Source organism: Botrytis fragariae (genome assembly GCF_013461495.1).
Source record: "Botrytis fragariae strain BVB16 chromosome Unknown tig00000270, whole genome shotgun sequence".
Taxonomy (NCBI): Eukaryota; Fungi; Ascomycota; class Leotiomycetes; order Helotiales; family Sclerotiniaceae; genus Botrytis; species Botrytis fragariae.
In genome coordinates this window covers 421,292-436,614 of record NW_023501006.1, presented here as the reverse complement: position 1 = coordinate 436,614, position 15,323 = coordinate 421,292, and the positions used below count along the sequence as shown (strand labels likewise).

At 43.0% G+C, this 15,323-nt stretch overlaps 5 protein-coding genes across 5 annotated transcripts; 3 read left to right on the top strand and 2 right to left on the bottom strand.

The window, feature by feature from the left end:
- Positions 1–1,646: 1,646 nt before the first annotated feature.
- Positions 1,647–3,498, bottom strand: Bfra_012305 (putative amino acid transporter protein; the record flags this gene model as incomplete). The annotated part of the gene is made up of 2 exons (XM_037342622.1): positions 1,647–2,950; positions 3,003–3,498. The coding sequence occupies 2 exons, from the start codon at positions 3,496–3,498 to the stop codon at positions 1,647–1,649; spliced, it is 1,800 nt and encodes a 599-aa protein (XP_037187606.1).
- A 707-nt stretch (positions 3,499–4,205) lies between these two features.
- On the top strand, positions 4,206–4,575 carry Bfra_012304 (uncharacterized protein; the record flags this gene model as incomplete). Its single annotated transcript, XM_037342621.1, has 2 exons — positions 4,206–4,229; positions 4,399–4,575. 2 exons carry the CDS (start codon positions 4,206–4,208, stop codon positions 4,573–4,575), a joined length of 201 nt encoding a protein of 66 aa, XP_037187605.1.
- A 2,104-nt stretch (positions 4,576–6,679) lies between these two features.
- Positions 6,680–7,444, top strand: Bfra_012303 (uncharacterized protein; the record flags this gene model as incomplete). The annotated part of the gene is made up of 1 exon (XM_037342620.1): positions 6,680–7,444. The coding sequence occupies one exon, from the start codon at positions 6,680–6,682 to the stop codon at positions 7,442–7,444; it is 765 nt and encodes a 254-aa protein (XP_037187604.1).
- Positions 7,445–10,577: 3,133 nt separating this feature from the next.
- On the top strand, positions 10,578–13,279 carry Bfra_012302 (putative glycoside hydrolase family 2 protein; the record flags this gene model as incomplete). The annotated part of the gene is made up of 2 exons (XM_037342619.1): positions 10,578–11,168; positions 11,231–13,279. The coding sequence occupies 2 exons, from the start codon at positions 10,578–10,580 to the stop codon at positions 13,277–13,279; spliced, it is 2,640 nt and encodes an 879-aa protein (XP_037187603.1).
- A 557-nt stretch (positions 13,280–13,836) lies between these two features.
- Positions 13,837–14,979, bottom strand: Bfra_012301 (putative xylitol dehydrogenase protein; the record flags this gene model as incomplete). Its single annotated transcript, XM_037342618.1, has 2 exons — positions 13,837–14,889; positions 14,956–14,979. 2 exons carry the CDS (start codon positions 14,977–14,979, stop codon positions 13,837–13,839), a joined length of 1,077 nt encoding a protein of 358 aa, XP_037187602.1.
- Between the last annotated feature and the right edge of the window lie 344 nt (positions 14,980–15,323).

The following is a 15,323-nucleotide window of genomic DNA, read 5'->3' as shown; positions in this document are numbered from 1 at the left end:
GGAAAGAGAGCTCCAGGTAAGATAGCTGGGTTCAAAAGCACGCCGAACGTGACTTCCAAAATACTGACAAAGCTCGGAAATCATGATGAATGATCTAGAAATATTTTTTAATGAGTGTAAATTTGATGCCATGCTATTTATACTGCCTCATAATTGTAGATCCATCGTAGGAGGCGTGCGTGAGAGTTCCCCTAAATACTTTGGGGCTTTTCACTATTAACTACGATTCTACCGTAGATTCGGTTAGTAAATACAATAGCGATTGATTGAAAGATTAACATGATAAGAATAGAGATAAGGATGATATGCTCAAGAATATGTAGGTGATAAAGTTGAATTTTGGTAACGCCTAAAGAGGAAAGGAAATGAAATTTCGTGGACGAAGATATTGATATAATGTGGTGATTCTCGAATAATCCACTAAGCCGAATTTGGAAATATTTCGTCATGTGATACACATAGACTAAGAATCATTTTTGATGTCTTTTGAACTTACAATTGTCAGTCTATGATCGAGTTTGTTTCCTATTTATAGTTGTTATATGTAATAAATAATCTCCTCGATATCTGGGTTCACTTCCTCCTTTGCCTCCTTCCTTCCTTCTTTCCTTCTATACAATCAACAACATACTATAAATAACCAGTCATCAACATCATCTCATACCTCACTAGATTTTCCCACTCGCCCCCCTCTTATTACTTGTACACTCAACTATATAGTGCTACTGAAGTTTGGATATGCGATATCGATCAGTGAATATAAGGTTTGTGATGTGGAGTGATCATCCAGATAGTGGGACCTGGACAGGGAATTTAGTTTCTATTTTGGTGGGAACAGTGGAGTAATCTACCTTAAGGCTTATGGATGGGGATGGAAAAGTGGATAACAAAGTGGGAGTGGGAGCGTAGAAGGAGGCTTTGAACAGATGTACTGTCTACCATGGCTAGGTATAGATATAATGATGGCATTGCCATGATACTCATGATGCACATCTCTCATGACCAGTCATCGAACTCTTGCATCATCACAAACATATGGATAAGCAGAGGGCAATTTTCGATCCAGTTAATAGTGTATAATCAAATCTCTCGTAAATCGAATCGAAACTTCTTGATTTGCAAGAGATTGGAAGGACTTCAAATACTGAAATGGATTTGATTGTTGAAATGAATCCAAACATCAAAAGAGGTTCGAATATCGAGATGAATTCAAATCTTAAAATGAATGAAATTTAAAAATTGATTTCGAATGCTGAAGTAAATTCGAAGGTCGAGATAAATTTAGACATTGAAACGAATTCGAGTATTAAGCTGGACTGGAATATTGAACTGGACTCGAACCTTGAAATGAATTCAAACATACTGCGCTGACTTATTATCATACAGCAAAATTAATATATTAAAATGTGAAGGTACGACTAAACAGTAGTGGCTCCACTAGATATTCATACGACGAACATCATCTGCCTCTGGAAAATTGCTCTTGCAACATGAATATGATTCAATGCCTCTCATAGACACTTTGAATTTCCTTTCCGCACATGGGTATCATACATCTTGAACCCCTCACCCTTTCACGCTCCAAGTCAATCCACCCTCGCGACTCCAACCACCGACTCTATGCTTCAATCAGAGATCCCACACGCCTAAACAGGTGGCGTGCAACCAAAACTAGTTGCGGCACTGGCCCCATCAAAAGCACTCATCAAGCCAAGACAACTAGTATATATACCTAACGCTGCCGTTGTCAAAGCCCCAAGGAAGTAAATGAGGTTAAACGTGTTGAACAACCAATTGGCCTTGTATCCTCTAATCCATCTCTTGACACCTCTATCAATATAATTATATGTTCCAGTTGAAGGATCAAACGACTCTTCTCCTGGAAGCATGGCATCTTTTTGGATCTGATATCCAAACCCGAGAATAGCGGGAAATGTGTATGTGAATTGGAGGATGAAGAGCGCGCCCACGAGACCAGAAATGTAAGAGAATTGAGGGATGGCAGCGCAGACAAGGAAAGCGATTGCCCAGTATAGGGGTACCATTGCAGTCCAGAGGATTTTACCGGATTTTGTGGTCAAAGGTGGTGCTTTGAGAAGACCTTGAAAAACTTCAATGTACGCCACTTTGATACCGATGTTACCGTAGAGTACGGCCGCAATGAGACCTGTGATCAGATTCATAATGTTTGCTGCGGTTTGCCAGTTGTAAGGCGAGAGACCTTGAATGACAGGATTGTACGAATATTGACCTTGGTAGGAATAAACGAAGATACCAAAGAACATGTACACAAAGTAGATGAATAGATCAGCACAGATGAGACCCTTCCAGAAATCCATGGGATGACGCATTTCGGCGAGGAAAGCAACGAATAGCATAGCACCACCGTATGAGTAGACAGCTTGATTAAGACCATTCAGAGATCCGGTAAATCCATCTCCTCCCGTTGCTTTACCACTCGGCGGTGTACCGGCGTACCTTTGTATGGGTCCTGGGCCGAACGTATCTCCGAAGCTAGCTTCAACTGTAGCATAATTAGGAGGCGAATTAGCTACGACACCCATACAGATGAAAATGATGAGGACGTTGATCCAAACTGCGAAGTTTGCGAGCCAGCCGAATCTTTGAAGAGTACGAATCTGTCCCAAGATCATCCCAGCAGCCATGAAAACTATCAAACAAGCAACAAAGCAAAGATTTCCTTTGGCGATTTGTGAAATGGATTGGCCGTTGGAGAGAATAAGGATAGATACAGTGAATAGCAGTTGGATACACTGGGCTATATTGATACCATGACGAGCCCAAGTACCAAAAACACGGAAGAACAGGTCAGCATACGACTTTGCAGGGTATTTATCCGAGTCCAGAGCAAGAAAGATGCTGAAGATTTGCCAGCCGGAGTATAAAGCAAATCCGCCGAACACAGTGTAGAGAGCAATTCCTGGTCCATCTGGAGCTTGTGTTAGTACTGTTCTTGATGTTTGAATATTTACTCTACTTACAGCCCATTTGAGCAAAGGCCCAAGGAACACTGAAAGGTCCAAGGATATCAGTCGTAATGAGATAAAAGACACCTGACCAACCAGCGGTACGGACAGCACGACTCGCCGTCTTCCACTCAGCTTCCGAAACAGCCGATTGTACTGGTCCACCAGGAACAACAGACTTCTCGTCTAGGCCGTCCTTTTCATTTGAAGCTAAGGTTGTTGCGGGTGGAGTGTCAAACGATTCTTTTGTGCCTTTTCCCTTGGAGAATCGATTTGTGATTGTGGATTTCCAATTTCTCGGTCCTTGAGCCGCAACAAACTTCTCATTGGCAATTTTCTCCTCAGCACGAGTGATTTCGGCCCAGTATATATATTCCTCGAAAGTAACACTGGGGTCATGGATCGAAGACAACATTGCCAGTTCAGTCGCCTTAGCGTCACCTGTTATGGGGTGATGAGGATCTCGTGGATCACCACCTTCCAAGGCGAGACTTGCCATGGGTGTAGTCATGCTGAGCAATGTATGGGGAGATCAAGTCAAGGTGATAGCCTCCAAGGCGTCTTGTAAAATAAAAATAATGAATGAACTTGAAAAAGCCCATTGTGATGGGAAGAGAGAGTATATAAATATCAAATAACCCAATCCAAAATAATGCATAGGAGGGGTAGAAGTGGCGTTCCCTTCACACCTTCTTTAAGCAGCTAACATGATGATCATGCAGACAAGTATCAACTATGTTATTACTGCATTCGATGCAATCAGTAAGTATTCCACCAACGGCAAGAACCATAATACTCAAGGGTTTGACGAAAGGCCAAGAATTGCCATCGCGATAAATTACTATTGGAGGACTCGCTTTCTAGAATGATTGATGAAGTTCGCCAGACCCTGATGATTTGACACAATTTCGTAAATAAAGTTTGAAAGCTTCGGAAAGTAGCCAATAGTTCATCATGTTGATAATACTTTCCGGGGTCAAAGCATGGCGGCATGCACACCTTCCTATTCAAGACGGTGACTTCTGACAGGAGATAAGTCTCACCAAACTGAATGCTGATATCACCAGTTACCTTTCTTTCGACCTGGTCATCTTATGTTCCGTTCATTTCTGCGCGCCAGCCCAACAGTTATCCATAACTTGTAGAAAAAGCTTGGAAAAGCTTGTTCTAACTTCCGACTACCGATCGTATGTGCTTGGCATGTCGTAATGACTTACCATGACGATTCATGAGTACAACGTTGTAAGAACCGAGCATTTCGGTGCGATAGAAGTCAGGCGAGAGAGACCACTAAAATCTGACTGTATCTGATTTGGATTTGATGGTGGTAGAGTATCGAGGATATTGAAGACATCGATACTCACATCTACATGATGATTATTCGCGGCCGGTGGTATCCCTAACAATCTAGGGAGAAGATAGTGATGGAACCGAAACAACGAATGGAAATCAACGATATAATCAGTGGCTTGCTATCTGTGATATTGACTTCTGCCTAACGACAAAATTCTCCGGCGGCACAGAAGCAGGCGACGAGTACAGGCAGGCATGCTTTGCTGGGGCTCGAATGTTGATGCGGTTGATGTAAAAAATGCTCATGTTCATGGATAGCATCGTTATGAAAATTGAAGATTCGTGATTGGAGGGAAGGTGAGCTCATGGTTATTCGGCAAATCTTACTCTGACACGTGATCACTTTTTTTGGACTCCGTGGTAAGCATTTCAGCCCATGAGCTACCTCTTAACTAAGTACATTAACCTACATGAGCTCACTCTCGTTACTCGCAATAGCGGAACAAACACGAGAATGCCAGACGCATCCAAGCTATCAATCCTTGTTTCTTGCCCTTGCCTTTGCCTATACCTATCCAATCGGCCTTATCACCGCTTAGATGTGTGACCTCATATTATCATGTGCCAAGTGAGGGATTAACGGGCTCTCCAATCTTTCTCGAGACCAAGGACCGAATTATTTGATAACATCAGCTTTTCGGGAAGTACAACGGTCCTTGAACTTGCCTCGATCTTTCAATCTCTTTCTGAAGGATATTTCATGCTCAGTCAATGCACATGAGATACGAAGTTGCACTTGCACCCGGACTCGAGCTCGCTGTTATGCTCATAAAAACTGTCAAATTCCATCACAACGGAGATTTTGTACAATAGTTTGTTCTTAATCGACCCCATTTTATCGCATGACATCCATGAATTAAGAATCCCTGAAAATAAACTAGATTCAATATGTCTATCAAGATGATAAGCAGGGGAAGCATACATGGATATAATTCAAATCAACCACAACGTCGGGAATAACTCGATTTCGTGTGGATCTAAATCCTACGTTCAATTATCGATTATTGAATGAAAATGTAGGTTTGGCAAGGTGCTTATTGGATCTCTAGGCCAAGTTCGGTCAAAGAAGGGGAGTCCGGTCACTTCGAAGTGTTGAACACACATCATTCCATTTCTCACAATGAATCGGACAATCAAGGTACTTGAATACTCAGAGTCTAATTACGATATCTGGCTCAGTCAATCACTTCTCCTACATAATAGAGTATGTGAGCACAAAGACTGACACTTTTGGACCATTCTAATGCGCGTCGCATACGTTGATTTACAGCCTATCTGTAGTATCATCCCCCCTCCCTCCATTTTTCTCTTCTCTTCTTTCATTCATTACCTCTTTTATTCACCAGGAGCAAAGGGCGGAATAGTCCTCTCTCCTCTGATATCAAAGAGCCTCAAAATAATGTAATTGTACAGCACTAATATGCTATGTAGGACTACATTGCGCAACATAAATATGCAATCTGATTCAGTATATGACTATGCTATATTATAGTATGCACCGTATATACTGTTCTTTTATCTGTTTCCTTTTCTTTTTCTACTTTTTCTGCTTTTTTCTCATTATTCGCTTTCCTTCACAGGGGGAAGGGGGCGAAACGCTCCCCCAGGTATCAAAGAGAATCAAAAATATTGCATCACACCAATACCATAATGAGCATATGATTATATAGTCCGGCCAATTACAAACGTTTACGGCATACAAAGACCTCCCGCAAAATACTTTTGAGAAAATCTCAACACAATGATCTTCTCGCGGGATCTAAAAGCACTATTTGCATCGATGTCTTAACCCTGAAGAATTCATTCATATATATGTTTCTTAAAAGTTTAAACAAGGCCATCTACCTTCGCGTGTATAGCACAGTGACCTTCTAGAAAGCTATCGTGAACGTCGCCACTGCTGTAGTGGAGGTGCTCATTTCATAATAGGTATGAAGAGAACATTTGTATCAACGCGACCTTGAGAACAAACGCTGCACGTACCCTCCCTTTGAGCCCTTTCATAGTACTTACTTGTTTCATTTCCGTATAATTGAGTCTTTTCCATTCACGTCTCGTAAGTTTGAGGTTGTCCATGGTGTTTCAATGTCTTTGTGCAGATTCAAAACGCAATGGCGGAAGTCAAGTCTATATTCCACGAGATAATTTTCTGCTTGCTGGTCGTATTGAGACACATCTAGAGAATTCCCAATGTTTAGTAGAAATTTCCAAGCTTTTGTGCCAGGGTACATATGCTTGACATCTTCTAATCATGTAACTTGTTGCTTTGTCTATCGTCGTTACCCGTAAACTTTTCCACGGAGACAATCTATCATCGTACAATATCCGAGCTCTTGACAATGTTCAGCGAAGAATCCGCCGCGAAAGCACAACCGAGCCCCAAAGACACAACTCCGGGCATCACACTTCCTTACATGGTCATGGGAAAAAGTGCATCAGAGTCCGAGGATCCAAAATCTAATGCACATCCTCCTCAATTTCAATTCCCAGATCTTGGCGATTCCAAAAAATCGGATATTTTTATGGAAGCTACACTTAAAGTTCTCTGCCGCATGGTCTTTCCGTATAACGAAGATAAAATACGTACTATTTCCCCAATTCTCGATGAATATCTAAGCATCTGGCCTGAAATCTGCGTCGACAAAAGCAACATTTATCGTTCTAAAATCGAAAAACTTTGTACGTTAGATTTGAACTTGATGACAGCTCTTGTTGCGACGCAGGAAAAAAGAGACGAACTTTGGCTGGAATCTAATGGTTATGAGGATCACAGAGATGACGAGGAAACTCCCGAATTCCGAGAGGTGTATTGCCCTAATTGTGATGAGAGTAGCGAGGAAGATGAGAATGAAGACCTCTGTCACTGTCCGATTCATCCCAACACCGGCACCGAATACCTCGCTTGTGGGATAACAACGAATCCATGGAAGAATGGTCCTTTAGATGGAGACAAGGAGCCTGTCAAAACTACGGCGACCTGTAGTGCCCGTGAGATGGCGGCGCCTAAGATTCATGCGGATGAGGATGACTGTGGTTGCCTCTGCGTGACGTGCTGTGCTTCTCGCGGCCTTGACAGTGATGATGATAGTTATGTCTTTCCTTAGTCAGAATCAGAGAGCGAAGATGAGATGCCCTGTCAATGCTAGTCGAGTAACGAAGATGTCTAGTATGAAGGGAATACTTCTAGCAGGGGCTGATCCTTGACACAGACACAAGACAGGTAGATGGTTGGTTTGTTGCTTGGTAATAAGGTTGAGATGGGAGGCTTTCTTTATTCTGACAAGAAGCGAAGGCTCGTTAGAATTGGAAAACATGCCTCATGAAAATTCATCATCCGCAGATTGTGACTTTTCATGTGCTCAAAGATACGCAATTGATTCAACAGACCCATGCTCAGAGATGTTGGCAAAATATCATCACAGTCATATTATATCTTGTAGAGGACAGGTGAAAATAAATGATGAATCTTATTCAGCCTATCACTTATCTCTTCTATGTTCTTAACAAGTGAAAATCTACCATCTCCCAAATAGATAGCATACTCAAGAAACCAAACTCTTGTTTCAAGGGAAGTTCATCTTGAGTTCGACCGATCGGAGTTGTGAATATATCTAGAATGCTTGGTCATTATTGGTAAGCTGTATTAGTATTATAATCGAGGATGATTTTTATTGGAGCAAAAGCGGTGCAAATCGATACGTTTATCTGCTAGCAGAGTGTTAGCTATTATTTCGAGAATTGCACACGTCGGTATAACCACGTCGTATCTCAGATTGTTGGCCAACGATAGTTAGTCAGCACAAAGAGAGACGTTTAAAGGAAGGCCGAGGAGTAGCTTTTCTTTGATTGTGTTTACTGAGATTGGGATTAGATACGAAGCAGAATCTTCAGCATCACGTGGAAACCCGGTTGAAACTGGTAGCTTCACTGCTTATCATCGAGTGTCGAATATCGGCTTCGATAGTAAGGTTCTTGAGATTGACCAAGGCTGGTCTGGTCATTATTCCTTTTTCCTAAGAATCAAAAGTAAAGAAAGGTGCATGTAATATTGAGCCAAGAGTCTTTCATCCATGAGAAATGGTCGCCGCCAAGCCGTGGAATATCATATTGATGGAGGGGATTGGTGAAAAAATAACATGGCGTTGTTTCCCTCAGAGCATGAGACAGAATATTGCGGGGGTTTTGACAAGTTTCAATCTTTCCTTGCTAACCTCCTCCTGCAAATGGTAGCATAGAGGCCACATGAGCATCATTCTCGGTTGATAGAGCGCATATACCCCACCGAGAAGCAATAGATGTTAGTCTATTACCTCAGAATGGCAAGGGAGTAAGCATACAGCCTAGTCTAGAGGCTCTGATGCGAGATATTCAAGATAAGTCGTACGTATCTTGTATTCAACAGTACCACACAGCATCCGCCATAGCCTCAGACACCGGTGACATTGGTTGCCCTAAACGATGTCGTACAGTCATTTAGGAAAGAAGTTTGACGAATATGGTTTACAGGATAGAATATTGAGGAGACGTTGCATGCAAACGAAGTAATTCCTCCCGTTTAGAATACGAGTGGATAGTACCTATATGATAAACTAGATCCGAAACTTCGGGGACTAACTTAGGATGGATCCGACGACTTCAGGCTAAGAACTGGCAAAAGAAAAGGATACAGGAAATAGAACGGCACTGTTATAGTCAGGGAAGATTTTGTAATTACCGTTGAAAGTGCTCTAAGAAAATGACATTCTTTATGTCATGCATGCGCAGTGAAGCCTGTGCAACAATGAATCTGTTTTGCCAACATGTGAATGTAAGATATATGGTTCCATCGATGCGGCAGCGGTACATAGATCCGTCGGGTTTTAACATATCTAATAGTGAATGAAACCTCGTTGCATGTCGCGCATATATATACTCCGTAGTACGCCGGTTGCGGTAGATATAGATAGGCACCGTCACGAGTCGGGAAATAGGGTCGTTCTCAAGCCCTTCAATTTAATTAAATTTAAGGGGCATCGGCAAATCTCAGCTGCCTGGACAGAACTCTTGCCCATGCTTGTGACGTGCATTTATCATCATCACCACTTTGAGCTGTTGCAGAGGTTTTCTTCATATGCAAAATGCGGAGGCACTGCTTCCGAAACCTTATTTTGGACAGCCGACGAGCCCTGTTGCATGGGGACTTTGCCGAAACTGTCCGATAGAATCATATTTGGACGATTAGTGCTAGAAAATAGGACGCAACAAGATATATTGGGAAGTGCAAAAGCCTCTACGGTATAAACGTTGAGGTTGTGATATTTCACTATATCACATCAGGACGCAGAAAGCAAAACGGGTAAAGTAGATAGATGGCTTGTCAAACGCATAAGGTTATACTAGTCGACTCTTGAGGCTGCCATGTGCTCTTGATACTATCGCCAATCAACATTACAATATCCAAAGCTTTTTGAGAAGTTCGGCGTCGTTCTGCAGGTACGGCGTTTTAATGTTTGGGGTTTGATGTTACAGTATCCCGGAAAGTCGTCCTTGGAAAGCCCTACCAGGGTGCTTGTCACAGTCCATACCTTATTGGCTGTGCGACATCGATATCAAGAAATCTACCAGGAACTTGTGATATTAAGGATCTTCGACTATGTTATGTTTTCCATGGCCAGATTGTACGGAATCGGTAGAATGAGAAATCGACACGAATGTCATGATGCTCGGCATTCTAGAATGACTTCCAAGTTGCTTTGCTCCTTCCGAGGTTATGTTCCGAAGATAGTCCGAATAGCTTCCTTGATTCGTCAACTTAATTACCAATCATCTATCTAACATCAGGTACTGTATGATCACAACTCCTCGTTTCTTCTCCGTACATGCAGAATAAATGGATTCCCGAGTGTCCCTAGTCTTGCGCAGATGTTGCAAAAGTGTGCAAACGACCAATCAGATTGGGCAGTATTGGCCGCAAGAAACATCATCCCTTCCTTCTTATCCTAGAAGACAACTTAATACCCAATCTTTGTCAAACGCGGGATGAAGACCCCGCATGTAGTAATCCCATTTTGGAGCTCCGAAACCTCACATATGGGATCCATGAATTTACAAAACTTCTTGAACTTGCTACTTGTCACCCAAGTCAGAGAGCTAATCAATGCTCAGATATAAGAAGAGCATCATTCCTTTGATGTTGCTGATAGATCGTATCATCTGCATGCCAACTCCTCTATAATATACTTCTGCCCCCCTTCTACAATGCGTACGGACCATACCTTTTCAAACAATAATTTACACCAAACTGCATCTACATCAAATTCATCCAATATGCCCGAGCATACCATAATTCCAATCGATAAAAATTGGACCTTCAAACAGGCGGACAGTGAAGATTCTAAATTTCTCCCCGTCGCACAATTTCCCACGAATGTTCATTTGGATCTCATTGCAAATGGCATCATAGAAGATCCTTTCATGGGAAAGAACGAAAACGACGTCCAATGGATTGGTGAAACTGTCTGGATATACAGAACAACATTTTCATCACCCACGATATCATCAGAAGACAAAGCTGGCACCAAAGCAGTGCTGGCATTTGATGGATTGGATACTTATGCCACCGTTCTCTTGAATGGAAAGGAAATCCTCAAAACAGATAATATGTTCATACCTGAACGAATTGACATCACATCTCACCTAAAAGATGAGGGAGAAAATGAACTAGAAATCACATTTGAGAGCGCATATCTCAAAGGATGTGCCATAGTGGAGAAATATCCGGATCATCATTGGGGCTGTTGGAATGGAGATACTTCTAGACTTGCTGTTCGGAAAGCACAATATCACTGGGTATGTGAAAATATTGTTGTATGGAGAGGAATTATAGATCACTGACATTTGACCTCATTTAGGGATGGGATTGGGGCCCAACCCTTATGACTTGTGGGCCATGGCGACCAATAAACCTTGAGCTTTTCACATCCCGCATCTCCGACGTCTATTTCACAAGCAATGTGGACAAATCCTTAAAAACTGCGGAACTCGTTGCGAAGGCGGACGTTCAGGGTGAAGCATCGCAAGTTAAGTTTGATATTACTTTGAACGGCGAGCTTGTTGCAAGTAAGACGGTTACCTCTTCTGATGGTCATGCTACCCATGCCTTTACGGTTGAAGACCCTTCACTATGGTTTCCGATCAGATATGGTGAACAGCCATTATATGATCTCACTGCAACTTTAATCCACAATGATAAAAGTATATCAACACAAACTAAGAAGTTTGGGTTGCGTCGAGCAGAGCTAGTGCAGGATCCTTTGAAAGACCAGCCAGGAACATCGTTCTTTTTCAGAATCAACAACATTCCAATATTCTGTGGCGGCAGTGACTGGATCCCCGCCGACAACTTCATTCCCCGCATCAGCAAAGAAAAGTATTATGATTGGGTTAAGCTGGTAGCAGACGGGAATCAGTTTATGATTCGAGTCTGGGGTGGTGGAATATTTGAGGAGCAAGCCTTTTATGATGCATGCGATGAATTGGGTATTCTAGTATGGCAAGATTTCATGTTCGGTTGTGGAAATTACCCTGCTTTCCCAGACTTTCTCTCTTCCGTGAAGAGAGAAGCTGAGGAGAATGTCAAGCTTCTTCGACACCATCCATCCATCGTTATCTGGGCTGGCAACAACGAAGATTACCAATATCAAGAATCGGAAGGTCTCACTTACGACTTTGACAACAAGGATTCGGAGAGTTGGTTGAAGACCAATTTTCCAGCAAGATACATATATGAGAAGATTTTAGTCGATGCTTGCACCGAACTAATTCCAGATACATACTATCACTATGGTAGTCCATGGGGTGGAAAGAAAACCACTGATCCTACCGTTGGTGATTTGCATCAGTGGAATGTATGGCACGGTTCTCAAGAAAAGTATCAAAACTTCGACAAGCTCGTTGGACGCTTCGTCTCAGAATTCGGCATGGAAGCATTCCCAAATATTAAAACTATAGAAGCATTTCTTCCACTCGGCAAAGACGATCCCGACCGTTTTGCCCAATCCTCCACGGTCGATTTCCACAACAAAGCCGATGGGCACGAGCGCCGTATCGCTCTTTATCTCGTCGAAAATTTCCGCTACGCTCCTGACCCCCTCGAGCAATTCATCTATTCCACTCAGCTCATGCAAGCCGAGTGTCTAGCTAGCGCCTATCGACTATGGAAACGCCAATGGAAAGGTCCTAGTAGAGAATACTGTGGAGGTGCCCTAGTATGGCAAATCAACGATTGCTGGCCTGTGACATCCTGGGCAATCGTCGACTACTATCTCCGACCAAAACACGCCTATTATACCGTCAAACGTGAAATGGCACCTATTTCCCTAGGTATCACACGCAAAGAACACATCACCCCCAAAGATAAATACACCCGTGCCCATCTCACCAAGAAAACCCAAATCGAAATCTGGGGTTCAAATCTAGGTCTCGAAGACATCACAGCCGACGTCCTCGTCAAAGCATTCGACGTCATCACCGGCCAAGAAACCTACTCCAAAACCATCGCCTCCTCTCTCCTCCTACCCGAAAACCGCTCCACGGAAATCATCGCACTGGATGTCCCCGTGCAAACCCCCAATTCAGATGAAGAATCCCGCACCGTGGTCGCCGCATATCTTATCCAAGACGGCGTGCACATCGCTCGCTACGTCAATTGGCCCGAGCCGCTAAAATACGTACATTTGCAAAAACCCACGGATTTGCGTGTCCGTTTGTCGGAAGATGCGAAGACGGTGGATATTAGCAGCGAGGTTCCGGTGAAGGGGGTGGCGCTAGAGTGCGATGACGAAGAGGTGGTGTTTGAGGATAATTTGGTGGATGTGGTGCCCGGAGAGATGGTTAAGGTGGGAGTTCAGGGTGCGAAGGCGGATACGAAGATTGGAGTCAGGTATTTGGGGATGGTTTAGGGGATTCGAGAAGAGCCAGTCTCCTGAGTTTCTTCTACTAAGTTTCTTTCTTCTTTTCCGCTGAGAGGATAAATAGGTATTGTTTCCTAGGGTCGCAGTAATGATTATATGAGGATTTTTATGATGGATTGGTGCTAGGCGGGGATTCGTTCATGAAATAGATCAAATACAAAGATCTGTCTTTCGATACTGTTAAATCTCAATTCTTGGTAGAAGATGCATACAGATCAGACAAGTACATTCATCTCTCGTAGGCTGGAACCATGAAGTCTTATTTTCGGATAGTTGTACCTGTATCCCATCCGAACACCCTAGGTGGTCACAAGACAGCTCAAGAGAAGTTTCGATGGACAGCTATGCGAGTACAGAGGACATATATTCATCAGTTAATTATATACAATAAATACACTTGCCAAGAACAAGATTCCCCTATTTTCGTTTTTAGAACTTTAGATGTGATATCCTGAACCCTCATCGTTCATGACCCTCCGTATCCCAAAACACTTACACTCTTCGTACTCCGACTCCTACGCTACAACATGCTCAATCCATAACATTTACTTTTCATTGGGTCCCTTAATCAAGACCTTAATTCCCTTTCCTTCCTTCACACTCTTGAAAGCCTCCTCCGCATCCTCAAATTGCACTTCGCCAGTAATCAACTTCTTTACATCTACCTTCCCTGTACTAACCAATTGAAGAGCCAATGCATAGTCACCACTTCCATATCTGAAACTTCCCTTTGCAGTGATTTCCTTAGTGCACAATTCCATAATTGGGAAATTGATGTCTGCTTTGCCCATTCCTCCTTGGACATATGTTCCTCCACGACGAACGACATTTATAGAGGTTTGGATGGAGGGTTCTGCTCCGCTGGCATCTATGACAACATCTGCGCCTTCTGGAAGTCCAATTTCAGATTTCAGAGTTGCGGCGTTCTCTGCAGCGGAGACGCGTTGAGGAGTAAAGGTGTGGGTAGCGGCAAATGATTTCGCGAATTCGAGACGGCTAGGTTGGATATCTGCTGCGACGATGATGGAAGCTCCGTATGCACGAGCTACTGCCATACATAATAGACCGACGGGACCTGCTCCCATTACCACGACAGATTGTCCTGGGGTAATAACAGCTTGTTTGCAAATGTGGACTGCTACAGCAAGAGGCTCAAGCAGAGCACCTTCTTGAAGCGATACATGTTCAGGTAGTTTGTAACAGAAATCCTCTGGAGAAGAATAGAACCCTGTAAGAGTACCATCGATAGGAGGGGTGGCCGCAAAGTGCATCTCAGGGCACAGATTATAATGACCCGAAAGACAAGCTGGACAACGACGGCATGGATACCCAGGCTCAAGGGCAATACGATCTCCAACCTTCAGAGTTTTGACTGCAGAGCCGACGCTAACAATTGTACCTGCAGACTCGTGGCCAAGAATCATAGGATCTTTCACAACATAGGGACCGATTGCTCCTTCAACCCAGTAATGAACATCGGATCCACAGATACCGGTATAGTTTATGGCAATGAGAACATCGTGTTCCGATTCGAGCTTGGGAACTGGTCTCTCTTCGAATTTAACAGAGAAAGGCTTTTCGAGAACGAATGATTTGTTCTATAAGAGACAAGATCGTTAGAAAGAAGCTTTGAATAACAGACGGAGATATTTAGTATTTCTTACGCTTTTTCCTGATATATCTGCCATTGTGTCTGAGGATTATTACACCAGGTAATTGTCGAATTTCAGTCCTTTTTGTTTTGTAAATTGAAGAATCGAGTTGAAGGATTGAAAAAGAGATGTGTAGTTTCAAGCTGTTGAATGGGTCGGTCATATCACCCCACTCTGGCATTGACCCCGCGACGATTTATCCATGTTTATCCGCTCCAATCAGACCATATGATGCCATGGAAGAAAGTAATCCGAATATCCCGTAAACTCGGCGGGAAGGTACGACGAGAGCCTCAAATATATCGAAAAGTTATGCGACAATGAAGTTATATGCGCTCGTTAATATATTGGGTATTTGATCGATATCATTCCGTAGGTGC